Raw genomic sequence first — 24,835 nt, 5'->3', positions numbered from 1 at the left:
GTGGGAGCCCGGGCTCGCGGGCAGGAGCGGTCCCCTCCACTGCCTCTCTCCTGGGGACGGGCTGTTTCTCGAGGCGGCAGAGGCTGGCAGGTGCTATGTGTGGCTGCCTGGGTACGATGGCATGGCACGAGCCCCTTGCAAGTGGTGTTTGCGGTGCTATTAGCAGAGCCCTCATGCAGCTCAGTAACAAGAACTTGCAGGTACTGTCTGTCTTGGACTGGTAGACTTAAATTCCAAATCGGTAACAAATGTGAACTTAATGAATATGTACGTTTATCCAGAGCCTAATTTGACAAAAATTGGATTTAATTTTTTGGGATTCGTTTACTGTGGAGCTTCCTACTAGTGTTGTGGTTGCAGCTCTATAGCGTAAAAGCTCATTTCATGTACGTTTGCTGACCTGTGGCCAGGAGAACCTGATAAAAGATGGGACAGTGAGGAACCCTCCAAGCATTGCCTCGCTCCCCGGGTGTTTGCGATGTGTCCTTATTTCCCATGGCCTTAGCAGACCAACCTTCAGGGTTTTCTGCACCGACCAGGGCAGCGCTGCCTGGCCGTGCCCTGGCTGTATGGACAGGCTGCCCAGAGCCCAAGGAGGTGTTGCTTCCTTTGCTATTCCTCCTTCTCCATGTGCTCCCATCCACGAGTCGGGTCTGGAGGCTGCAAGGTGTCCCCGTGTCAGATGCCGTATGCGGCAGCTTGGGCTGCCGGCTGTGCATCACCCAGCGCGGTGTCCTGGCGCGGCAGGTATTCCTGTGGCCCCACACCTCCCTGTTGCCACGAGGCAGTTCCCCAAGGAAGCCGGTGTGTTGGCTGCCTGTCTGTGGGTGCTGCACTGGGAGGGGATGGTGCTGGCTCGCTGGGAGGAGCACTGACTGCCCGCATTCCCATCCCTGCTGACTGCTTGTCTCGGTTTTGTCTGGCAAAGTTGCTCCTTATCATGCTGCGTCACAGGCGTGCTCAGGAGCTGGCTGACCCAGCCAGCGCCCCGGCGGTGAGCTCCTGCCCTGGGTGCGTTCACTTTGTGACAGTTTGTGCTGAGCGCAGGCGACGGCTCTGGCTTGTCTGCATCTCAGAGCACTCCTGCAGGCGCAGAGCAAAACTGGATGGGTAGGAGGGAGACCCAAGAGCCCTGGAAAAACCACCGACAACTCATGGCAGCTGGGAAGGTCCCGGAGGTCTCCTGGGGTGGACAAAGTGCCCCTTAAAGGAGTGACTTAGGTACTTATGGCTTCGGGCTGCAGCTGGAGGGTCTGAGGCACTTCTGACCCATCCCTCCAGCTCAGCCACAAGTCTCCTTGTGGTGGGGTTTTTCTGCACTGGCAGCAAGTTTTCCTGGACATCTTTTTCAACCCCTCTCATCCTTTTGACTTCACACCACACATGTGCTTATCAGACTTGAGCATTTACTATTGCCCTGACTGAGCTGCGTAGCTCATTGCTTATGTCAGAAGTTGTGCAAAGCTGTAAGATCTTCAAAGTCTGTGTGACAAGGTAAGCTGGAGGCTTAATTTTGTCCCATTGCTCATTAGAAGGAAAGTTTAAGCATCCACGCAGTCTGTCAAAGAGCCGCAGAATCCTCACCCTGAAGGCAAGCAGCAGGAGCTCATCTTCGCCCAGCCAGGTAGGGGGAGGCAGCCGGGCAATGTCGCTGACCTGGGGAGCAGAGGTGAACTGTGTCAGCAGAGCCGCAGCATTGTGGGATGGGGCTTTGGTCTCTCCCCAGCAGATAAACCTGCCCCTGTGGAGGAAGGGAGCTGCCACGCACCCTGCCCCCATGGATCACAGCTCTCCTCCACACGGCAGAGCCCGGGTGTCCCTTGGGGATGCAGCCAGGGACTCTGGGGACCTGCGCAGGAGTGCTTTCTGCACTCTGCAGCCCCTTGCAGAGAGCCAGGGCTGCCAGGGCTGCTGAGTCCCCTGTCTGCATGGGACTGAGCACAGGTACACCTCCACTGTTTGCTATTTTGGGGGGCAGGACCATGGGGCAACATAGGGAGTACCCACTGTGGGATGAGTGTGCTTCCCTATGGGTGGGAGCTTCCCTGCACTCCTCCTGTGGGGAGCGGCTTTCTGTGGAGCTGCCTGTGTGCTTGAGAAATACCTGCACTTTAGTTCCCACGCTGAATTTTGCTTGTTGCCCCATGGCGAGGAAGGAAACAGTGATCTTGTCCTGGCCTAGGATCCTGACCCCCACGTGCCGGTTCAGGGAGATGAAGATGGGGCTCAGCGGGACATGGGGTCCTGATGACATGACACTGTTTGGCCACGTCCACCTTCTCACCCTGCTGCCTGCTTGGTCCAAATACTGCCCTCCCTGAATACTCATGTTTATCCTAAAAGAGAGGAAAATCAAAGCTCTGAACCCTGCAGCACTCACAGCCTACGTCCCTCCTTCCCCAGGGGGATGGGACCGAGGCACAGCTAGTTTGGGATCTAACTCCCATCTCAAGACACAGCTGGGGTAGCCTTGCTCTTCTGGGAGGCACCCAAAGCAGGGCTCATGAGCTGCTATATTTGTCCTTTAATTTTTGAATGCTGTTAAAAATGCTGTTTATGACCTTTGAAATTTAAAAGGCGCAGTGAAAAGCAAAACTGCTCTGACCAATGTGAACATACCACACAGCTCCATTCGGATAATAGCAAGTACTTCTGCCATTGGACTTAAATACTGCTTGTATTTTGATGTTCCTCTGCTTGTCTTCCTGTACTATGCAAGTAAGCCATTTCTTCTCTCGTATGACAATGACTGCCAGATTTCCAGATGGATAGCTGTCATCAGATAAGGTGTTCATAACCCCTTTTTTTGTCTGGTTGGTCTATTATTACATACTAAGTATTTCAGAGTGCTACTTCGGAGTATAAAAATTGATGTATTACCTAGATCCCTGCGTTAAAGGCGGAATGGTGGTGTGCTGCCAGTGTTACCTGGGGCACTGCCAGTGCTTTTCTCCTACATTGAAGTATTCTGTGTACACTGACAAAAGAGCTGTTAGAGATATGGAATACATTTTTGTTGTTTTCTAACCAATAACCCAGGCAGAACCACTTCACAAATTTATTTTAAAGACATGTTCTTGGACAGTGCTTATGATTGTAGAAGCCTAGCAAAGTGAAGTGATCAAAATACTCAACTTGGATGATAGCAGAGAAAACAGGGAGAGGTATTATTCTCCCAGAGGAAAAAAAACAACCAACCAGGGGGAAAATAAGGCCCTTGGCACTTAAACCTGACTTGAACATATCCAAACAGCAGGTATTTTGTGTCTCACTGGGGTTTCCCTCCAGCAAGACTTGCTACTGTGAGCGCATGCGTTTATGGCACTTTGCCATTTGCCACTGCCGTGACCGGCAGCATCCCTGGGACGAAAGCAGCCTGGAGGACAGAACAGAGAAGTAGTCTCAAGCCCCTATTTGCTTTGGTGGCAGAGCTCAGGTACACTTTCATACACCCCTGGGTCAGAAAGAAGTCAGCCACAGTAAGGAAAAATAATGTGGGCGACTTAAAGTGTTACGGCTTAAATAATAGCAAAGGCAGCCTGAAAGCTATGGGGTCCTTTGGTGAAACTGCCATGTTTTTATTTCTTCAGACAGTACTCTTAGTTACATTGGTAACTTCAGTTTGTCTGTGCACCTCTTATGTGCTCCTACGTGCAGGACAGAGATGTCAGCCCCACACCAGTGCCGCTCAGAAACATTGTGTTGGTTTGTTGGGGCTGAGCACTTTCGGAGCCCACTCAGCCAGCAGAGCCCTCCCAGGGATGGCCAGAGCTTGGAGTGTGTCCGAACACGGGGCTAGCGCATTTCTTAAGCTGGGTTTTAAAGACACAAGTGCCTGTCCTTCATCAAAGCTACTGGCTGATCTGAAAAACTTCACACCAAGAGCTATGGAAGCAGTTTCACTACTGCTTTTTTTTTCAGACTGAAAGCGAGAGTGAGTGGTGGACCAGGTTATTCAGTGATAAAGCAGACTAGAACACACTTCAAATTACAGTTACAACCCTGGACTAATGCAGGCAAGTGAATCCTGTAAAGGATACAATAACTGTGCTGTTCCATCTGGAAGCATGGTAAGGAATTTCCCTCCATGTTTGTAGTACTTTTCCAACAATTCATTCTTCACTACCTAAGATTGGAAGAGAAATGATACAATGGATGAGAGCAGTCCTGCACCAGCTGCCCTTTAAAGACAGGCAGGTGCCAGGCTCCAGCCGCTCCGGAGTGTGGACACGGCCATCACCATCAGGCAGCAGCTACTTGCCTTTCCATCCACAAGGGTAAAATCGCAGCAGGTGACGCTGTCGGAGATGGGATCCTCCTCGGGTTCTGCTGCTTTCCCACCAGGCACCAGCGTCCGGCCATTTGGTGATGGGGGCTCCTGAGAAAGCAGGTAGGAAATCGTGCCAGCTTGATTTGAACCTAGAGAGCAAAGGGAGGGTTTGTCTGCATCGGGTAGGGCTGGCAGCGTCAATGTCGGGCTGCCTGGCACCTCTGCAGGGAGGCTGTAACTTGGGGGAGTGGGAATTTCTGGCTGAAATGCTCTATCCTGGGAGTCTGTCTTGGGGTATTTTCTAACAAGGACAGTCCAAAGTGTTCAGACATTTCAGAGAACAGGATTGTAGTTTTTTCAATTATGTATACATACATATCTGTGTGAGTAAAGAATGACTTTTTTTGGATAGCATTCACAGCTCCATGCTCTGGAGGACTGACGTGCTGAAATCCTTGGTGCTGCAAAAGCCTCAGTACCCTGCCATCCTCTGTGAGAATATGCCCATATCGTAAACCTAGTTCATCTGTTCTTAGTCAAAATGCCTTTGATTTTATAGCTAGATCCAAAGGGCTGCTCAGTCATCCACAGCCTGGGCTAGGAATTAGTGTAGTATTCACCTGATTAGGCAAAAAGTTGATCACCCTAATGCTGGCAGTTCCTACCTTCCAAGGGCTTGGCTTTGCCAACTTACTATTCTCTAAGGTCAATTTCTGTGCCTCTCAGCTGAAATGTTCAGATATAAATACTGAAAGTCACAGCAAGGAGATCCTCTCTGTGCAATGGCAATGTAACTGCTTTTGTTTTTTCATGTGAGGGATTATTTAATATGTCAGCATCTAATTGAATGGGATTGAACACTTGACAATGAACTTGCACGTTGCTGTATAAATCCTCCTGTTCAGTTAGAGAGCATTAGAGACAAGCAATTCCATTCAATTCATTGTTGTAATAAATAGACAAATAAATACATAAGGAAATGCAAACTCACTTTCAGCTACACTCGCCGCCTCTGCTGCCAGGAAAGCTAACTGTCTGGCCATTTGTCTCTCCTGCTGCCTGGAAAATGAAAGTGTTCCTGATATACATTTCATATATCCTGTTTTGAAAGCTAGAAGTACTGGATATCCTTGCTGCAGGAACACAAATTTTTGAACCTGTTTTTCTCTCCGCCCTCATAATTGCAAATAACAGTTACAGGCAACGGGATCTCACCAAAATAATAATAATCTCAGCAAAAAGGAATTGCTCCCATACAGAGATTTCAGTGAACAGACTGCGATTGCAATAGCGTCAGCTCTACTGATAGCAGAGCTAAACATTGTAGTGGATTTTGTATCAAGATTTTATGTAAAAGAGAAGGAGAGCTGCCCACAAGATCAAGAAAACAGCTAATCTCCAAGAATATTTTCACTGTTCTTCTTATCTAGCTTCCTATAAATTTGCCAGTGTCTGACAACGGCTTTGGTTTATGCTCTGTACATAATATGAGGTACTCGCATCATCAGACTGCAAAGGATCTTCAAGGAAACTAACAGTTTACTTCCAGGTATGCTGATTTACTTTTCTTTATGTCTGTGCCATAGGCTTAGATATTTGTATAAGCTTTGGGCCTCCTGCTAAACAGCTCAGCAGAAGTCAAACTTGCAGAGTTCTCGTGACTCTGGAAATCGGAATCCAAATGCATGTCACAGTTTATGCAGCAAATTGAGAAATACAAATTGTTTCAGCACCTGAGGTACAAGCTAGACCCTCCCACAGCTGCAACTTGGTTTTGGCTCTAGCTGTCTCTAGGTATTATGTCTGCCAGCAGCAGAATTAATGCTTGACCTAGCACGAACCTCGCCACCTAATACAGCCTGATGAGAGAAAAGCCAAGAGGGTTTAGACAGAATATGAACTTGTGTTGCCTAAAGTAAATTTTTTTCTTCTTCCATTCCCTCTTGCTGCAGTTTCATTTTCTTAACGCTTCTTTTCCTTCGGGAGTCACCTGTGGTTCCTCATACAGACCTGATCCCCAGTTCTCCCTGTAGTCACTTCACGGTACCTCTGGTACGCTCTCTCCTTTGACAGCAGCCTGTCGGCTTCAGTGCCATGGGATTTGTGGGGGCCAACAGCAATGGGAACGCTCCAGGCACCTTCATGGTTCTTCCTCTCATTTACGATGAACTCATAGAGGTCTCGATTACGCTCGCAGCAGAATTTCTGAAAGGCAGACGAGTGGTACCATGAGAGCGGGCCTTTCCACAGCAAACCTCTGTTAATCTTTCCCGCCAGCTTACTGATTCATAATCCTGTGATGGTGGGCAAATGCCTTCGACGGAAGGGAACGGCTTCAGCAGACTGCCACAGTACTCGCACCTCGGAGCAGAGTCCTCCTCTGTCTGAAGTGGAGGTGGGGAGAGAGAACAAGGGGAGGACAGAAATACGGTATCAGCATGCAAATCCTCATTTTATCTCAGGGAAAGAGGGCTCTGCTCAAAATGCAATGTTAGACAGCGCATAAGAGCAGTTAAAACAGATCTGTGTCTGTGATATCTTGGAACGGTTTAACTCAGCACGTTAGGTTCAGGAAACCACCCAAACCAAAAGCCAATCTGTTGTAAATAAATAAATAAAACCCCTCAAAGAAATGGAATTACTGTAGTATTTATGAGACCCATTTCTTCCAAGGGAATGCTTCAGAGCATGCAGAAGGCTATAGTTGAGTACTCCGGTGCATTAACCCTTGCAAATACATTGCTTGGGGCTTCAAAGAGAAAAAGTGCCCACATTGTTGCACTGTTCATCATAGGAAAATCTGTGGGAAATTTCATGAGGAACCACCAGCAGATTTGTTGACAAAAGAGCTGAGCATGTTTGACCAGATGCAAATCAGGGCTGCTGCAGGATATATTTTGAGGACGGGTACTAGATATTCTGAAAGAGATATCTATTTTTTGAATACACATCTTGAAGCTGAGTTGTAGAAGATGCAAGCTGCCAAGAGCATGCTGCTGAATTTCGTGTCTAATGCCTCTCCTCCCCAGGGCAGCACGCCTAGCTCCGCGCGCCTCGGAGAGACAGCAGCCACCCAGCCGCAGCAGCAAGGGGTGAAGGGTACTTGCTCTGGGGCTGCTTAGCTGGTGCGCTTCACTTACACTTCATTTACTATACTACGTGTTTAGCACTTTCATTCAAACCCTTTTCTGAACATATTAATTTGAAATACTTGACTTCTCTAGAGCATAGTTCCTGGAAATTCCCTTGTCCCAACCTCATGCGTAAGATTAACTCTCTCTCTAATGACTTTACTCTGCTAAGGATTACAGAGAACTCTATGCCTAGCTTGTATTCTTTGACTGTATACCTAGTATTTATATAAATTTTGTACCTCTGTTTTAGCCAAGGGGCAGAATCTTCTGCTAGGCAATTCTCAACACAGGATGTAGTGGTGGTGAGAGGAGTTGCACAGCCTCTTGCTGTTTAGGAGTGCACGACAAGCATAATTTCAACAGCCTCACAGAAGAAAAACCCTTTCATAAAGGAACTCCTACGTTAGTTTGGCAAAGGACATTATTATTACTTTTCCTGTGTGGCAATCGTAGGAACTAAAATAAACTAAAAAAGCCACACAGTAGGGAACACCCACCACTGGCTCACCTCAATCTGTATGTTTTCTCGTGACAATTCGGGTCTGTAGGCCAGGAGGGTAGGCAGGCCAACGGAGGGGAGCGTGCACAGCGATTTCTCGAACAGGTTCACAAAATCTTCTTTGAACTCAAAGTGGAAAATACCAAAAGCAATGTGGAGTCATATCTTTGTTCAGAGGTAAAACCGTTAAGTATAAAATGTATATACGCAACCCGGGTGAGTCCTTACCTCCATGTCACACAAGACATCCAAGCTGCTGAACTCTTCTGACAGGGCTGCAAGTAATAGCGATAATGAGAATTACTGAACAGCAGTGCTGTGTTCTCGGAAAGCTTATCTTCTAGACACATTTGTCCGTTCCTTTTTCAGCATGCCAGCTTTTCTCACCAACCGCATCGGCTGCCCAAGACCTTCTTGCCAGACTTGCTCCTACGCTTTCAGAAGGGCGGCTCTGGATCTGTGTGCAACCCTTCCCAAATGCCTGAGGGACTGGAACTGGGCACTGACATTGGATCAGGGCTTTACAAAATCATTCTACTGAAGTCATGGAGATGGCTTATTGATTAGGGTCAGTGACTTGTAGCGCTAATCTAATATTGCATTATCCTCTAAAGCATTTCCAGCCTCTCTTGTCCTAAGAAGAGCTGTGGAGACGATTGAACCTTTTTCTCATTTCCAAGTGCAGTCCATGCTGCGTGAGTGCAACGGAGGGTTTTTTAGCCTTTGAGGCAACAGGAGACATCTCAGATGCCTGAGTGTCTATCACTGTCCTCGGCAGTCCCAGGTTCCCTCGCGGCAGGTAGTGCTACCAACATCCAGCTGCCTCGGGTGCACAACTGTGTGCTGTCCCATATATCACCTTCTATTTGAACATCGACATGGCCACCATGCCAGCTGCCATAGCCTCCCCTTCAGGCAAACTAAACACATTCCTTGTTCTTTTAATCTTGAATTTCAGTTCCTCTTGCTGTCACCCAATTTGTCTGGCCCTTCTAAGTAAGCTTGTTCTGCTTTCCAGAAAACACTCAGCCAGATGAAACTCTGGGCAGGCTGAAATACCAAATCCTTTCTAAGTCCTCCTCTTTGGAAAGTATGAAAAAATCAGGACAGGTATTTAAAAAGGAAGGGGTAAAAATCACGACAGCCCCAGGTCAACACCCAGCTCCCAGGCCTGCAGTGGGAACCACAGCTCGGGCAGGCGTCTGGAAGCGAATGCACCCACACAGGAGGAAAAGCAGAAAGCGGCAGAAAGCGATGCTACGGGAGTTGCTTATGCTTTTAGAAGGCTGAATGATGTGGCTGCTGGTTTCCTTGAACTTTGTCTTTTTAAATTGCAGTACAAAGATGTGTAGTTATCGCCCTCTGCAATCAAGCTGTGTCACAGAGAGTAACCGATCACAAACCCTGTCTGAGAAGAAGTGACTTCAGGGAGTGCAAAATGCACCAGTGGAGCTGTGCAGCTGGGGCACGGCTCTGGGTGCACCGTGGCATCGAGGGACACAGGGACGCCTCGTACCTGGGGCGCGGCGCCCAGAGCAGGTGGACACTCCACGTTCTTACTCTGCCCTCTCTAATGGGCTTTGCAGCTTCTGTATCATCTCTATCTACCTACCGCTGCTGCATCCAAACCCAGGTAGATGATTTACTGCTGGCACAAGTTTGGTTATGCTGTACTTTGATCGTTACAGCGACCGTCATCCCAAGGACTCGTGAAGCTCCAGCTAAAGTACAAAGCCTATACTGTTTTTCTCCTGCAAACATGTTCACAGTGCATTTCCAAAGAAAGAGAGCACTGTTTATCTGTCGTGGGCTGTGCGTGCCCTCTTTGTATGGAGATAGGTCTGCGCGCAGCTTTCCCCAGTACTTTCATCTGGTGTGTTGTGTTTTGTGGCCCAGACCACTCCTCCTGCTCTCAGAGGCACTCTCAGATGCGGGAGACATTCTCCTACAGAGGAGTGCTGCCTGGCATTGAAAATGAAGCACAAAGGCTGTTCGATGTGGTGCCCAAAAGGGATGGGATCAGGCAGCAACCACCACTAATATGCTGCATGCTAAGGTACAACGCTCTACTGCAGCGAGCAAGCGAAGGAGCCGGTTACTCGGCCACATGCTGGGATGACTCAGCCGAGCAGAAGGAGAAAAAAGGTTGATATATTTTCAGCTCTCCTTAGAGGCTTTGCCAGTACCTCTCACAGGAATACAACACGCTATCTCTGCCGCCTGCTGAGCACTCCTACGCCTGCTGGCTGCCAGAGCGTTCCCGCAGGCTTAACGGGGACCCAGAGGTTCGTTTAGAAGCGGCTCTGCGGAGAGGATAACGAGGGGACCGCAGAGGGGGATTCTGGGGGGCTGCTCCGGGGTCGGCTGCCACTTTGCAAACGGATCTCGGGAAATTGCAAAGTCACGCGCCTTCTACGAAAGTCGGTGGGGTACGAGGCGGCTTGAGTGAATGACAGTACAAGTGAGCAACCTCTTTCCTGAGCGAGGCTGTTTCTTACTTGGTTCTCCGTGGGCCTGTTCACGAAGCCAGCTCGCTTCTGTCTGCATCGACGCCGAAATTCCCGGCAGCTTCTGCGCCGCGATGGGTTCAGCGCCGCCCGACGCCTCCATTTCCCTTAACTGGAGGCACAAACCCACCTGTTAGTCACGCCCAGCGTTGCCCCTGACGCTTATACTAATGGCGGAGGCTCTCCCAGACGTACCTCGCTACAACTGCGAGCGCTGGAGACGATACGCTCGGTGGGCCTTGCCCGCAGTTTCGCTGCCGCGGCGGAACGCCCGGCCCGCCGCGATCCCGCCGGAGGGCTGCCCGGGGCGGCAGCAGCCCGTCCCTTCAGCACCGCCGTCTGCCGGGGGACGGGCTCGGTACGTGCGGTGCTCGGAGCGTCCCCGAGAAGGGCAGGGAGCTGCGTGCCGGCCGGGGGAACCGCCCGTACCTCGGGTCTCCCCGCGGCCGGCGCTACCGACCCGCCCGGTCTCTCCTCAGAGAGCCGAGGGCGGCGGGAACGCCCGCGCCGCCGAGAGGCGCAGAGAAACCGCGCTGTCCCGCCGGCCCGGCCCGGCCCGCGCCCCTGAGAGGCCGGCGGGCTCCCGGCCCCGCTCCCGGCCCGTCCATGGCGTCGTGCGGCGTCTCCAGGGCGACGCGGCGGGCGCGGGGGCTGCGGCGGGGGCAGAGCCCGGCGGCGGCTCCGCCTGAGGCGCTGGGGCCCGCCCGCCCCGGGCCGGTGCTTCTCCCCCGCCGCCCCCCGGCGGGCCTGCGCGGGTTCCTCCGGTGGGGGAGCCGCCCCGGGAGCTCTGCGGCCGGGCGTGGGGAGCCGGGGGCGGCCGGGGCCGCAGAAGGCCGCCGTGCCCGTGCCCGTGGAGCGGCTGCGCCGGGGCCGCGCTGCGGGCTGGAGCGGGGGGGGCCGTCCCCGTCCTCTTCGCGCCGCTGCTGGGGATCCGAGGGAGCGCTGGAGCCGAGCCGCAGCCTTCTGCGTGGAATGGGAGCTGGGCCGAATGTGAAAGGCGGGTTACAAACCCTGGTGCGGCTCGGCTGTTCGGGCATGAGCTCCTAACTGCCCCCGAAACGCCTGCCCGGGCAGAGCTCTTAGTCGGTGTCATAGGCTTGTTGCGGATCCGTCGGTGATGTCTCCTGTAAGGCTAGGGGCGGTTGGATCCCTGCAAGGAATTTGCACTTGGAGAGCAAAAGAAAGCAGTCTTCTTCAGAAACGTCGTTTGCAAACAAACGCAGGCTTTAGGCGCGCCTTGGGACAGCGTGTATGGGCTACGTTATCTGGGCTCTTTATGAGAACTTGCAGTTGTCTTACAAGCACGTGAGTTCTACAACAAAAGAAGCAAGTCGCTCGTTTTTAAAACTGGAAGGAACATGTTGAGGTGCAGCTGGTGGTATTAGTGCCGCATTTGGACACGCTGCTCGGCTGGCGTTGGTGCTCATAGCTCCCCGTAGCGCTGGGGTCCTGGGACGTTGCTTCCAATGTCGGTTGGCGCAGATCCTGGTATTGCCGCAGCTTTCACCTCTGGCTGTGGCGCGGCTGGAGGAGGGTGCCTGTCCTCACAGCACGTGGCCCAACGCTGGCACAGCCGCGGGTGGGAACCGCTCAAGTTGTGCCATGCTCTTGCTATAAACTCATCAGTCCCTAGGAGTTTTTGCATTTTTTTTTCTTTGTGTTTAAAGCAGGAATTGTTTTTCGGGAGAACTGGCAACAATATAGTGTAGCGACTCAACAGAAAAACCGCTTCATAGGGACAACTCTTGGTCGCTCGTGTCGCCTTGTGCGGTTAACCTCTCCCAGGCGGTGCTGGAGTGCAGTCCCGGCTGCGGCTCCTTGGCTGCTGCCGGCTCCTGGGCAGTTTCCTCTGGGTACGTTTCATTGTCCGTTTCAAAGTCAGGTTGCTTTGGTGGTGGTCAGGAGTTTTGTTAAGAAAACCAGGCTGGCCTCAGTAACTTTTTTCTGAATATTTAGAGGAACTTTCACACGTTTACTGATGTGCTGCCACTTCTCTTGGCAAGGTACTGGTGCCCTGCAAGCCCCTCCTGCCTCTGGCACTCGGACATCATGCTTGGGAAGTCGTACCAGCTGTGTTGTGCCCCGCTGCATAGGGAAGAAAACCTGAAATGCTTTGTCGACTGTTGGAATGAATGTCACCTGTTCATTTATTGATCTGAAGAGGAAACACATTGCTTCTTGGCGGTACCAGCTGAGGTATTCCTTATCCTAAATTCGGTTTCAGACAGAAAAGATACTGGGTGTTGGGGTTTTTTTGGTGTGAGATATAATGAAAATTTGCCATTCCTTCAGAACTGAATGGTGTGGAAAGACCTAATGAAATTATGTGTGTTAATTTATCTAATGTGGGTTATAGGCAACACTGGAGTAGTTAATTTCATTAATCCTGCTATAATCAAAGACATGCCTTGGAGTTTTGTTTTACACAAAAAAGCTGTTATGTCCCAACTGTCAGTAAGAAAAATTATCTTCCACTATAAATGTTGCTGAAATATGGGAAAATGAATCAAATCCTTAGGAATTGTTGCTTAACAAGTTCTGCTGAAAGCACAGGTGTTAACGCCTGTCAGAGCCAGAGCTTGACTTTGATCCTGCTTAAGCAGGAGTAAATTAGTTTACTCGGCTGATGCTGCTGGAGTTCTGCCAGCACAGTGTAACTGAGATCAAATGTAGGATCTTTATAGGAACTGTATACAAAAAGATTAGAGTAATTTCTTGGGAGTTTTTTTCCTGTGGTCACTTCCAAATTCTCAAAGCTGGAACAAGCTTCTCTTTGCTGATGTGGTCCTCGTCATTCTCTTGTGCGCTTTTCTGGGGACTGCTACCAGGCGTTAGGTGACGTTTGCATGGGACTCTGTCATAACTCCAAAGTGCTCTTCCCTGGAGGGATGCAGTTAGGACTGTTTTTCTTCCCTGTGCATTATATTTATTCACACCAAGCTTCATCTGTCACTTTACATGTAGTTTTCTACTATCGTGAGGCTTCCTACCACTGAATAACTCGGCAGACTGTATCACCTCACAACTCCTTGCCTCTTCCAAACGGCAAACATCTTAATACTCAGGGAAGCCATATGCGGAGCTAGTATTCTGCTTGAGTGAATCAGACAGAAGGTTCTGGTCGCAGAGGGGAGGCTGCAGGCAGATTCAGCTTCGGTGACAGACCGTGATTTCAGTTCGCACGAGTCAGGCTGTCACTGTTGCCCCTGGGACTCAAATCCCCACCTGGTTCTCCTGCTCGCGCTGCAAAGCGGCCCTCTGGCAGCAGGGCTGGGAGGTGGCGGGGGCAAGCACCCCCTCAGCCCTGCAGCGTCCTGCTGCTCACCTGGGTGAGCTAGCTCGCGCAGGAGGAAGCACAGCAGATCCAGCGAGCCAGAGAGCGCAAAGTAACCGGGAAGTCATAGCTACTGTCACGCACACGCATGTTAGCACAGCGTGCTACGCAGTGTAGTTTTTGCAAAGTATTTATTACAAAATAAAAGTAAATATGGCAACAAAACTTAAATAGCAAATGATGTGACACTGGCCATAAAGCTCTTGCTATATTATTAGTCTTTTACAATAATCAATAGTCAAGTATGTCTCCAAGGGAAGCTGCATGTGGACAGCTTGCACGTATTTCTATATTATTGGCTCTAGCTGTTCAAGATACATTAGATGTGTGCCTCCTGCTTTCACCTGTACCTGGCTGTGAGTGGCTGTACTGTGTGCTGGGCTCACTGATCCCCCTAAAACAGACAGAAGCCAGCAATTCCCATGCTCTGCCATGCTTTACCCCAGCTCCTCCTCCCCTATTTTGTTTAAAAAATGCAGCAAATGATCCAATACCCATCCCTTTTTAATAAGGTAGCAGGAAATGGAGTATCGACACTGAAGTACCTGTTCTTCCCCTTTGAGTCACAACTTCTCTTGTGAGAGGTTGCTTGGATTTCTTTCCTTTCCCGCCTACTAAAAACCGTTATTAAAGCTCACCAGTGAGAGAGCAAGTCAGTGTTCCTGCTGAAAGGGCTTTTAGCTGCGCTCCAAATGGGAATGCAGTCCTCCAGGTCTCTTAAGCCACATGTCTAATGGAAGCACTCTTTAAATAAAATATAATTAAATTAAAAAAGGTGACTGTGTGTGGGGAATCTTCCTAAGGCACCCAAGAATTTAAAAAGACCTTTTCCCACTCATATTACTTACAGGACACTCTTGTTCCTCGTCTCTCCAAGGTTAAAAATGTTGGCTAGTTAGGAACCTTAGCATACACGATGACATAGTTGAATAGCATTAAAAAAAAGGGAACAAAAAGAAAACCCTTGGTGAATGTAAAGCACTATGTCCAGACAGCCTAGGTTTTGCTAGCTACGCAAATACATCACGGACAACACGTAGAAATAGTCACATTAATGCCAAGGTTTCCGTTGTCGGCAAAAAGGTGTGCTATAGCCGTATCAAAAATTAGGCAGTCGCTGTTCAGAATGGCCGCAGCCACCCCATCGTGGATGGAGCAAGGCGTTGCCTCCCAGGTCAGCCGGCGGCGGTTGCCGTTCAGCTCCAGTCTGTATGCAAAGTTCTCCGCTTGCTTACGGGTGCCAATGAGCAGCACGATGGCAAAAAATTGCTGGTGACCTTCATACTTCTCTTGTTTCTCCAGCACCAGCATGAAGTGGTGACCGAAGCACGACTGCATCATCACCCAGTCAACAGCCCCTGGAAGGTTAATGTCTGTGGCAAGAAAAACGATGTCTTCTCCCTGAAGGGTGGTAATGCTTTTGTGGGCATGCATGAGGTGGGACATCACGGCTTCCAGGGATCCCTGCCATTTACAGGAGGCACCAGGGCATGGGCAGGAGTAGGGACGATACTCGCAGATGTCTTCGTGTTCTGGCTTTTCTGTGTGATGGAGTGTCAGAGAGCAGCCTGTTGTGGCGTACTGGAAAAAGACCAAATACAAGCTGTCAGGAAAGGCACCAGCACTAGTGTTCGCTGCTCCCACCTGTCAACTGGAAACACTGGTGATCAACCAGAACTCTTGTTCTCATTGCAAACTTTACATTAGATACTTCTATTTAGCCCTGGATTCAGAGCTGAGTTTTACTTATTTTTGTTTCCACTTAAGAATGGATTCTTCTTGTCTTTTGTGGTTGTTTTTTTTCTAATGCAAGCGCTTAGATAAAACGGATTGTAAGGCTGAGTTGTAGTTAGATTTGCTGTTGTAGTTAGATCTGATCGGTCCAGATCAGCTGAAGTGGTCCTGGTTTGGATTTTTCTTTTCTTTAAAAAGAACAAAGGATTCTAGTTTCAGCAAACAGCTACTAGAGTGAAGTATTTTTAATAGATGTACCACCTTATTACCATCAGAGAGCAAAAGCACTCCCATTAAATTCAAATGCAGATTCCCCACAGCTTTTTTTTTTAAACACTGGAACAGTTTCAACACTGCAATTGTGAGAAGTGGAAAGGGAGAGGATGATTTTTCACTGAGCATAAAGCTAGCACACAAGTATGTACCCTCTAACTTCTCTTAATGTCATTGGGCAATTTGGAGGGTTAATTTGCTTTAAACAACCGGGGATGCTCTTCCTTTTTCTACGGTCAGTTGAGTTGTCCACACTGACCATATTGCTTTGACGCTACCTCCATAGAGGAAAAAAAAGTCTCTCCTGTTCTCCCCAAGAGCACAGCTCCCCCAGTCTGTAGGTATCTGTAGCGATATCAACTCCACTGCTAATATGAGCACGTACGTTACAACGTGCGTGCACAGCTGCTTATGGATGCTATGACACTTCCTTGAGGACAGATATAACCAGGGTATAAATGATTATTTCTGGGCTAATATGTGTGAAAGAAGTTTCAGCTCAAAGGGTTAAATGCCCAAGATGCAAATCACCCATCCTGCGAACATGGCGCTAGGAATACTGGGACAGAACCTCGATGTTGTGCGTCTGGAGGAGCTTGTTTTATAAGCCATAAAGAGTTAACGTGAGGATTCACTTACTGTGTCTGCCCCTGCTGCTTAATCCTCTGCTAGTGGCTTTATTGCAGGGCGCTACAGTGGAACAAGGCGTCCTCCTGCCAAAGGCAGAAGCCCCATCATGGCAAATGTGCCCGTCTGCCATGCCTGCTGCCCTGCCGGGCAATGCAGTGACCCAGGTACGTGTACGCTCGCAGCCCCACCAGCCTGCTGGTGTTTCCCGTGTTCCTACCCCCGTTAACGCTTCAATCGTGCGAGGTCCTGAAGAGCAGCTCCAAGTGTAACCTCATTAACAAAAATAGTAAGAATATACAAGCTGCTGATTGGGTGGAAGCAGCTGTCTACACAAAAGTGACCAGTGGTGAGTAGAGAAGCGAGAGCTTAAAAACAAGATAAGCAAATAGCGTTGGCTTTGCCCTTCCCCGTGAGAAGTACCTGTGCTCGTGTGCTGCCAACCCCATCACTGCGGGTTTTGTTTGGTGAGGAGCCCTACCAACAGTGGGAGACCATGAACAGCAAAAACTGACTTGCTGTCTTTGTGCTGCTTTGCAAACGTCATTCATCTTTATCATAGCCCTCAAATGCTTGCTCCATCTCTCGCTGTGTACAGGTTATACAATACCTTTGAGCTATGTGGCCTGTGCACCTTCACCACCTCTACCGTGTCCTTGAGATGGGGAGCCAGGGCTGCGCACGGTGTTAACAGTGCAGGTATGCTACTAATGCCTGGGCTGGCATGGCTGTTTTCTGTTTTTTCATTGCCCTTCTCATAATTTCTGGTATTCCATGCCAGAAAGTATTATGTACTTGTTTTTGTAGTCATTTGTTTAGCACTGTATTCTCTTTCCTAAGAGGAAACGGTCAGCTCGGAGCTCATCACCATATACATAGCTTAGTGTGCCACATTTTAGCCACGTGTGTCACTCTGCGTGTGCTGCTCTGAATTTCACTTTGACAGGATAGCTTTCTGAGTGTCCTAAAGCATTTGAAAAACACCAGTTAAGCTTGAAAGTGTTCAGCAGAGGCAGGCCAGTATTATAAACCCTGTAAATTAAGGCAGGCAGGGACACAGGATTAAAGTAACTTGCCTGAAGCCACATGGGAAATCAGTGGCAGAGCTGGGAATAGACTGCCAAGTCCAAATCCCTCCTGCTCTAGCCAGCAGCCTCTCCCTCTAGTATAGAAGTAGTGTGAGATACAAATAATGCTTCTGGAAAGAAGATGCCTGCCTGCTCCTGTATGTGCATCAGCAATGTTCACGGACTCAACAAGGACTGAGACCCTCTCATACTTCTCCCTCCTCCAGTGCTTTGTAAAACCTCTGTCCCTGCTTTTAAGATCCTGTCATGGTTTAACCCCAGCCAGCAACTAAGCACCATGGAGCCGCTCATTGCAGCCTTCTGAAGTATTTGCTGAACCTTGGGTACAGATGCTCAGCCCAGTCTAGCAGTGACCCTAGGGAGCTCCCCGAGGGATGCATGGTGAGGTCCAGCCCAGAAAACAGCGAGCCTCTGTGCTTTCCAGAGCCTCGCACCAGTGAGGAAACCGGCTTGGGCCACAGCCAGCTGCCTGGCAGAGCACATTTATAAACTCTGTTCTGCCAGCAGTGCTGGGTCTGCTGTTATGGTTTACATGGGAAAGGACCAGCGAACATTGTTTTGTTTCATGCATAGAGCATGCAAGCTCTATGCACCTGTGCAGGTAGGGTGATGTGTAAGCAGACCCCTGTGTGTAAGGGATGTCTGTTCAATTAAAACCAAAATGAACTGAATTTTTATCAGAAAAAAATCCCACTGCTTTATTAGAGTCTACTATGTCTTGGAAACGGGAAGGGTGACCTTATTTAGGTTTAGTGTATTTGCTTAAAATCTTTAAAATGACATAATTGTTTTTTTTTAAAATTAAAGCTCTGAAGAGGCTGTAGAAGCAGCATTGGACAGTATACAGGAGTAAGTTTGTATATAATAACATGACTGTGCAATTTCTGTTTGCAAGTTGTTTGCTTACATGGGAAACCTCTCATGCTTTCCCTTGAACTGATAGTGTAGCAGCAGTGGTCTAAGGACATAGAGCGGCTTTGCCTGCCTCCTACCACCTGTCTAAAGAAAATTGAAGTGATTAGTCTGGTATTATTTAAGACTTGTTAGCTTATGTACAGTCTCACTATGCCTTCCACTTTTTAAACACAAAGTAATGGTTGTGAAGTGCAGAAAGACTTTTCCACAGAGCAAAGAGTAAGAGTACAGCACAATGAATTTACTGGATTCACTTTTCTTCAAAAGGACCATGACCATCTGGAGACTCAGAAACATGGCAGTATCTCCAGTTAGAGATGGCTGTGTTCAAGGATCTCGGAAGACTTTCTTCATGCGAGGTATCTGTCCTAGCTTCCATGATGCAGAGCATTACCACTCCTAGGAAAGCTGGTAAGAATGGGGTCTCAATCCTCTGAAAAATCAAGCCCTGTGTACTTAGATTTTTTTTAATGTATGCAATAACTAGAAAAGTAAATTTCCTTTATTATAAGTAAAACTCATTGTTAGGTTGAATTAATCACAGCAGTGACAATTCACTGGTGTACCTATGCAGGATTTTTGGTGGAGGTTTTTTGTGTGTTTTGTTGGTTTTTTTCTTTTTTTTCTTTTTCCTTATCACACATTGCTAAATGCCATCCATATAGCTGCCCAGCTGGGCTCCTATCAGTGTGTAAACAAACATGGAGTTTGCTATTGGATATTGTTTCCTTAGTGCTGGGCTAGCTTATGCCTGTGTATGTTGGAGGTTAAGTTCTACTATAAACTGAAATGCAAGCAGGAACTGCCTGCAGTTTTACACAGGGTAGATGAGGAGTGCTGGTCCCACGTCATTTCCGTGGCCATGCTAAGATCACTCAAGCATGAACATCTTTGTTTGTCAAGTCCCACCACAAAAGGCTAGCAAAACACGGCAGGACACAGATCTTGGCTAATACTCGTGCTTATGTGAGGACTGCTGCTCTGCCAATGACAACAGCGAACACTCACAACTCGTTTTCTCATAGACTTTGGATGAAGTGGTTAAATCGAGAAACACCTCTCCCACCCTATGCTGCTCAGTTAGCCAGGTGACAGTTCCAAGTTTAGCAGCTAATGATCACAGCATACCTCACACAACTGCTGTGAAAATGTATTCTGGTGTCTGTTCAGGAAGCTGCCAATTCATAAGATTTATTTTCTTTCCTAGCCAGTATTGGACAAAACCCCCAAAGTTACGGAAGAACCAAATGAAGTCAGCTTCATAACTAGAGAGCACCTTTGTATTATTTTCCACTTGTACTTGTTTAAAAGATGAAAGAAAACAACCGATTCCTTTTGGTACTTATTAATTAGGAGTTTGAGTGTGTTTATGAAGTGCATTTTATCTTGTGCAGATTGCTTAGAGCACTAAAAGGCATTTTACGTTTTCAGTAACTTTACTGTGACTTTATGACTTAAATCCTCCTATAGATTTTTTTTTTTTTTTTTCCCCAGAAGCCCTGTAAAGCACTGAGGTACAATAACTGTAATTCTTTCTTAAAGCATTTTAAGAACAACCCTCAAAGCAACTAGAGCCACGGGCAACACCAAATCCCCATTTTCTGTTGGCTCTGCACTGTTGTGTCTCAGTCCTACTTATTTCAAGTGCCATTCATAGTTGTCTCTGGAAGTGCAGGGTCCTCCTCTGGACAGAGACACTGTCTCTATTTGTTCTTTCACATTTTCTGGAACTCTGACTTCCCCCTTGCCTCCCGAAAGCTTACATCAGGTTCCCTTAACGTGGTGAAAAACCACAGGTGAGTCAGACCAGGGCCAGGCCCTGGTGCATGGTCAGCTGCCGCATGCCAGCTGCAGAGCGGGGAAGTTCTTGCCAAAACCTCTGGTGCTGCTGCAGCACCCAGTGGACACCCACCGCCGAGGGGCACAGTGGACCACCTCCCCAGTGGCTGGCTGCGACCTACATAACACCGACTGAGAATTACAGCCCTGACGGTGTGATGCTGTTTCTGGGCCCAAGAAGTGAGAGCGAGAAGTGTTAACGTGTGCTAATTTCACTTTGCGGCTCTTGGGAACAGTGAAAGCAGCAGAGCAGGAATTGCTCACGGCAGAAAAAAATCCACATAAAAGAGAGGGTGTGCGAGGGAAGAGGAGCAGAGACTTATCTACGCCTCTGCGAGGAGCTTCTGGGCGCCCGACGAGTGAGGGGTGGAGAGCTCGCGAGCAGATGCTGGTGCGCGGGGAGGATGCACGCTCCCACACCAGTCATACCGCGGCACGGTCTGGGACGCGGGGCTCCGAGCGTGCCATGTTTTTGGGTCTGAGCTAGACAACTCACAGGTGCACGTGTGACCGCAGCAGCACGGCGTGGGGGAACCTGACATCCTGCTGGCAGTGCCGCCCAGTGCCCCTGCGCGCAGCTGAGGCTGGGGGCTGCCCCGGCCGTCCCCTCCCATGCGCTGCAGCCCGGGGCTCCTGCCTGTGCTAGCATCTCACCAGGTAGCTGCGAGGTGCAGCACGCTGACCACTGCTGGTTCAGTCCCTCTCCAGCTCTCCCAGCTCTAAACTGGCTTGCAGGCACCGTATCAAGAAACCAAACCAAGCTCCAAACTGGCATGAGCCCAGTCCGCGACCTCCTGCCAGCTGCAGCAGCAGCCTCTGACATGCCGACCAGCACAGACCTGTGCCTTGGGTTACAGCAGAGACCACCAAAACACCCCCAGGTCAAGGCGGAACACTTACAGCCCTGTAACCAAGATGCTGAGCTGCCCGATCCCCAGCGCATTGCAAACCTCACCAGCATCCCTCCTCCTCTGGGTCACTGCTTTGAAGAGCACAACGTCAACCACAGGAGTAATACTGGGGGGAATTTTTGGAAATGCTCTTAACTGGCTGACATCTGCTAGCCTTCTTATTTATCTTTAGAGAACGCCAAACTGGAGGAGTGTTTACAGCTGACGCACCTGAACCAGAACTTGCCTGACAGACGCAGGGATTGCTATTCAGTTCTCCCAGGGGGATATGGCATGGGGGTGTGTGTATGTTCTTATACCTACTTCTCTTTGTTGGTGCTTACTTCTTGAACCATGGAGAAAGTAAACCTCAAGGGGTAAAGAAGCCAATCCCATAATTAAGGGCTTAAGAAACCTTCCTCTTACCAAGTGAGTAAAGTAACATCTGACAGGTAAAGTTAGGAACATCTCATCTTCTTCTCTTTACAGGGAAGAGTCTGTAGGCTTTTTCCTCCTTCTCCCACGCTTTGTTTACCCCCAAAGCATGGGGATGAGCAGGCAGGAGTCCTGCCTGGCAGTTCAGCTGCTGGACAGACTGGCATCCTGCGGGCAGCAGAGCTGCACCTCCGTGCAATGAAGGGCTGCGAGGACTCTGGTCCAGGGAGCCGCTCCAGCCTGGATGCATCCGTTTCATTAAGGACAAGCAGGGAAAACTAGCTGCCACAGACGAGACCGACAAGAGACTTTAGAAAACGAGAACTAGGCCAGCGTTTCAGTGAAAAACCCGCGCTGGCTGTTTGTATTCCCTTGGGCTCAGACTGGGTCACAGCTGGGCGTGTGGCTGGCTGCACTTGTTGCTGTGCTCAGCAGAGAGGACCTGTGTCCCACCACTGCGCTCCATCTGTTACTGCCACCGTGAGGTTGACTCCTGTTCAAGGGCAAGTGGTAAAACAGCCCCACACTATGAAAAGCTCCTCAAGGCAGTGATCCTATCCCGTGACCCAGCCAGCCCCCTGAGGCAGACGGGGCTTTCACCACCAACCACACTGTGCTGCAAGAATTGACACGGATGATTCCTGCTGGAGGTGCCGTTACTCCCTGCGCATCCTTAGCGATGCTCCTGCGGGCCGGCCGGGGAAAGCTGCTGCTAGGGACTGGCTTTTCCGGGCAGAGGTGGCGAGTGCCTGCTCGCAGCTCTCACCGGAAAGCTCGCCACGTGTGGCTGGAGCCTGGCGGGGCCTGCTCCGGCTGCATCGGTCCCACTGCCAGCCTGACCACAGTTCTCCATGGACAGCTCTACATTTTAAAACTTTCTTCTCACATTCCACATCAGCGATGGCTCCAGCAGTTCCTGTATCTGTCCCTCCATCACTTCAGCCTGTGGTTTTAAAGTGCTTCTGATATTACAGAGGTATGAGGATCAAGGGGCTCCAGGAAGATATAAAAAGGGCCTACTCAGCATTGCCTGCGTATCTATCTGCCATCCTGGTGAATGTCTATTAGGAAGGATGTGCACTTTAGAGCAGTTCATCTAGTTCTTTTAAATAGAAAACTCACTTAAAAAAAAAAAAGATTTAAATGTTTAATCTGAATATGTGAAATAGTGCTGAGAGAGAACAGACTTGAAAAAAGAATAATTCAGATGTAATTACTGACCTGACAGCTTACCAGCCCCTGCCCTTCCAAAGGAGGGCTGCAGAGAACTAACAAGAGGGACATGAACAGAACTTCTGCTACCTCCATAAAACCCTTTTGTAAGGCTGAGCACCAGCATAGCTTAAAATAACTAGGGGGGGAGGCAGGGGGAAGTCTATCGTTTGTACCTACTGATTATGCCAAATACTAGGACAAAATTTAGAGCTGGATTTTCAGTGAATTTTGAAGAATCATTAGAAGTTTTGCTTTTAAAGGCTGGTGGCGCTCCCATCATCTTATTTTACTTTAGAAACCTGCGGAACCATGAAACAGGCTCATGGAGGCCAGCAAGTGCCTCCTTTTACTGTTCAGTGTTTATGACAGGGAAGAAAGAAAGGGAGGAAGGGGACTTGGACCCGCAGAAAACGAAGCTGCAGAGCTACAGCTTTGCTGTCTGCAGTGGGTCTGGACAAGTCCCACATGCTGGCGTGGGAGGAGACGCCTCCGGTGTCTTCAGCGTGGGCATTGTTGTACGTGCCAAATCATCACCTTCTACAAACTGCCAAGTGAACCTGCTATTGCTTACGTTGGATGAACCTTAGAAAGCGCCTTAAAGTCTTCTCGTGAGCTGCAATGTTTCTCTATCGAACTAGCAACGAAGGCGAGACATAAACCCATCGGGAAATTCTGCATCGGTCTGCTCTCCCCTCCTCAGTCCGCTCGGCGTGCAAATCCGAGGCCAGCGCAGAGGCGGCCAAACACGACACTGTACCTACCCCAGCCGGTTCACGGGGTTTTGGAAGTGAAAGACCGCGAAGGTAGAGGATTCTCTGCCGTTAAAAGAAACAACCACAAACCAAAAAAAACCCCGACCCGCCACGCTTTGAGGCCGCGTTTATACCGAAACACCCAAATGAGTAAGCTTTTCCGCTGCGCTTTTTTTTTTTTCTTTTGCGGAGGGGGAACCTAACCTGACTGCGAGCCGCCAACACCCAAACTTTGCCACCCGGACAGAAAGTTTTTCCCCTTTTTTACTAGGGGAAAAGGGTTTTGTGGGGAAAGCCTTGAGACAGAAGGCAGGGGGATGGGGATGGGGGGGGGGGGCCCCGGTAGGGCCGCCCGGTGTCCCCCCCCCCCCCCATCCCCATCCCCCTAAAAAATCCCACCTCCTTACCTTGCAGGGGAAGAGCACGGCCGAGGCCACCTTCTCCATGGCCAGGTTCCTGATGCTGGGGGTGAGGGAGCCCCGGCAAGTGGGGCAGAGGCTCAGCTTCTGCCTGCATTGATTGCAGACCAGATGCCCGGCCTGACACTGGAGGATGGGCGGCAGCACATAGTCGAAGCAGACGGGGCACTCGAAAAGCGAGGTCAGTTCGTGATGCTGCTGCTGTTGCTGCTGCTGCGGCGGCGGCGGCGGAGGGGGAGGAGGAGGAGGAGGAGGGGGGGGGGGGAGGCGGCGGAGACGCCCCGCCGGGACCCGGGAGGACGGCGGCGGGCACGGCGGGGGACGGGGCGTGCTGCTGCTTGCCGCAGGGTTTGCTAGCGCCGGGGCCGGCGGAGGACGGGCGGCTCATCGCGCCGGGCCGCCGGAGGGAGGGAGGGAGGGAGGGAGGCGGCGCTGACGGCAGCGGCGGCTGCGCGCGGCCTCCGCCCCGGTCCCGGCATGCTCCGGGCGGGCGGGGCCTCCGCCGAGCGGCGGGAGCGGCGGGGACGGCGGGCGGAGGAGGAGGAGGGAAGGAGGGAGGGAGGGAGGGAGGGAGCGCGGGGTGGGGCGGTTGCGCGGGGAAGAGGAGCTGTCCGCGGTAATTGAACGCCTGGCGGCGGCGGCGGTAATTAAGCGCCTGTCGTTCCGTGCCCAGAGACTTCCGAGCGTGGAAGGTGGTGACCGGTCCGGGGCGGAGCGTGGGGTGCCCTGCGAGGGGGGCGGGAAGGTGAGAGGGACATCTCCCCTCAGGGCTGTGAGGGTCATCTCCCCTCACGGGTGTGAGGGACATCCCCACTCAGGGCTGTGAGGGTCACCTCCCCTCACGGGTGCGAGGGACATCCCCACTCAGGGCTGTGAGGGTCACCTCCCCTCACGGGTGCGAGGG

At 50.3% G+C, this 24,835-nt stretch overlaps 2 protein-coding genes and 1 long non-coding RNA gene across 6 annotated transcripts; 1 reads left to right on the top strand and 2 right to left on the bottom strand.

The window, feature by feature from the left end:
* Positions 1–1,391: 1,391 nt before the first annotated feature.
* On the bottom strand, positions 1,392–10,663 carry ERICH6 (glutamate rich 6). 4 transcript variants are annotated; one of them, XM_049803764.1, is made up of 11 exons: positions 10,402–10,663; positions 8,132–8,178; positions 7,913–8,029; positions 6,553–6,654; positions 6,318–6,475; positions 5,262–5,329; positions 4,258–4,419; positions 4,041–4,122; positions 2,620–2,772; positions 2,105–2,336; positions 1,392–1,656 (listed from the first exon to the last, which is right to left on the bottom strand). In XM_049803764.1, exons 1-11 carry the CDS (start codon positions 10,511–10,513, stop codon positions 1,393–1,395), a joined length of 1,497 nt encoding a protein of 498 aa, XP_049659721.1. In that variant the 5' UTR covers positions 10,514–10,663; the 3' UTR covers position 1,392. The 4 variants fall into 4 exon arrangements, with proteins under 4 accessions (XP_049659721.1, XP_049659719.1, XP_049659720.1 ...); XM_049803762.1 differs by having other exon boundaries at positions 1,521–2,336; XM_049803763.1 differs by lacking the exon at positions 7,913–8,029 and having other exon boundaries at positions 1,521–2,336.
* Positions 10,664–13,858: 3,195 nt separating this feature from the next.
* Positions 13,859–24,319, bottom strand: SIAH2 (siah E3 ubiquitin protein ligase 2). The gene is given in 3 exon segments (XM_049803776.1): positions 13,859–15,325; positions 23,920–24,151; positions 24,153–24,319. Coding segments are annotated over 3 exon segments (957 nt in total). The 3' UTR covers positions 13,859–14,767.
* Positions 15,472–23,983, top strand: LOC126039941 (uncharacterized). The gene is made up of 4 exons (XR_007506428.1): positions 15,472–17,077; positions 18,649–18,792; positions 21,600–23,662; positions 23,927–23,983. It is a non-coding gene; the product is annotated as an uncharacterized LOC126039941 (long non-coding RNA).
* Positions 24,320–24,835: the final 516 nt, after the last annotated feature.

Source organism: Accipiter gentilis, chromosome 6, assembly GCF_929443795.1.
Source record: "Accipiter gentilis chromosome 6, bAccGen1.1, whole genome shotgun sequence".
Lineage (NCBI taxonomy): Eukaryota > Metazoa > Chordata > Aves > Accipitriformes > Accipitridae > Astur > Astur gentilis.
The sequence above is the reverse complement of the archived record's forward strand: the minus strand, read 5'-3'. Positions and strand labels throughout refer to the sequence as shown.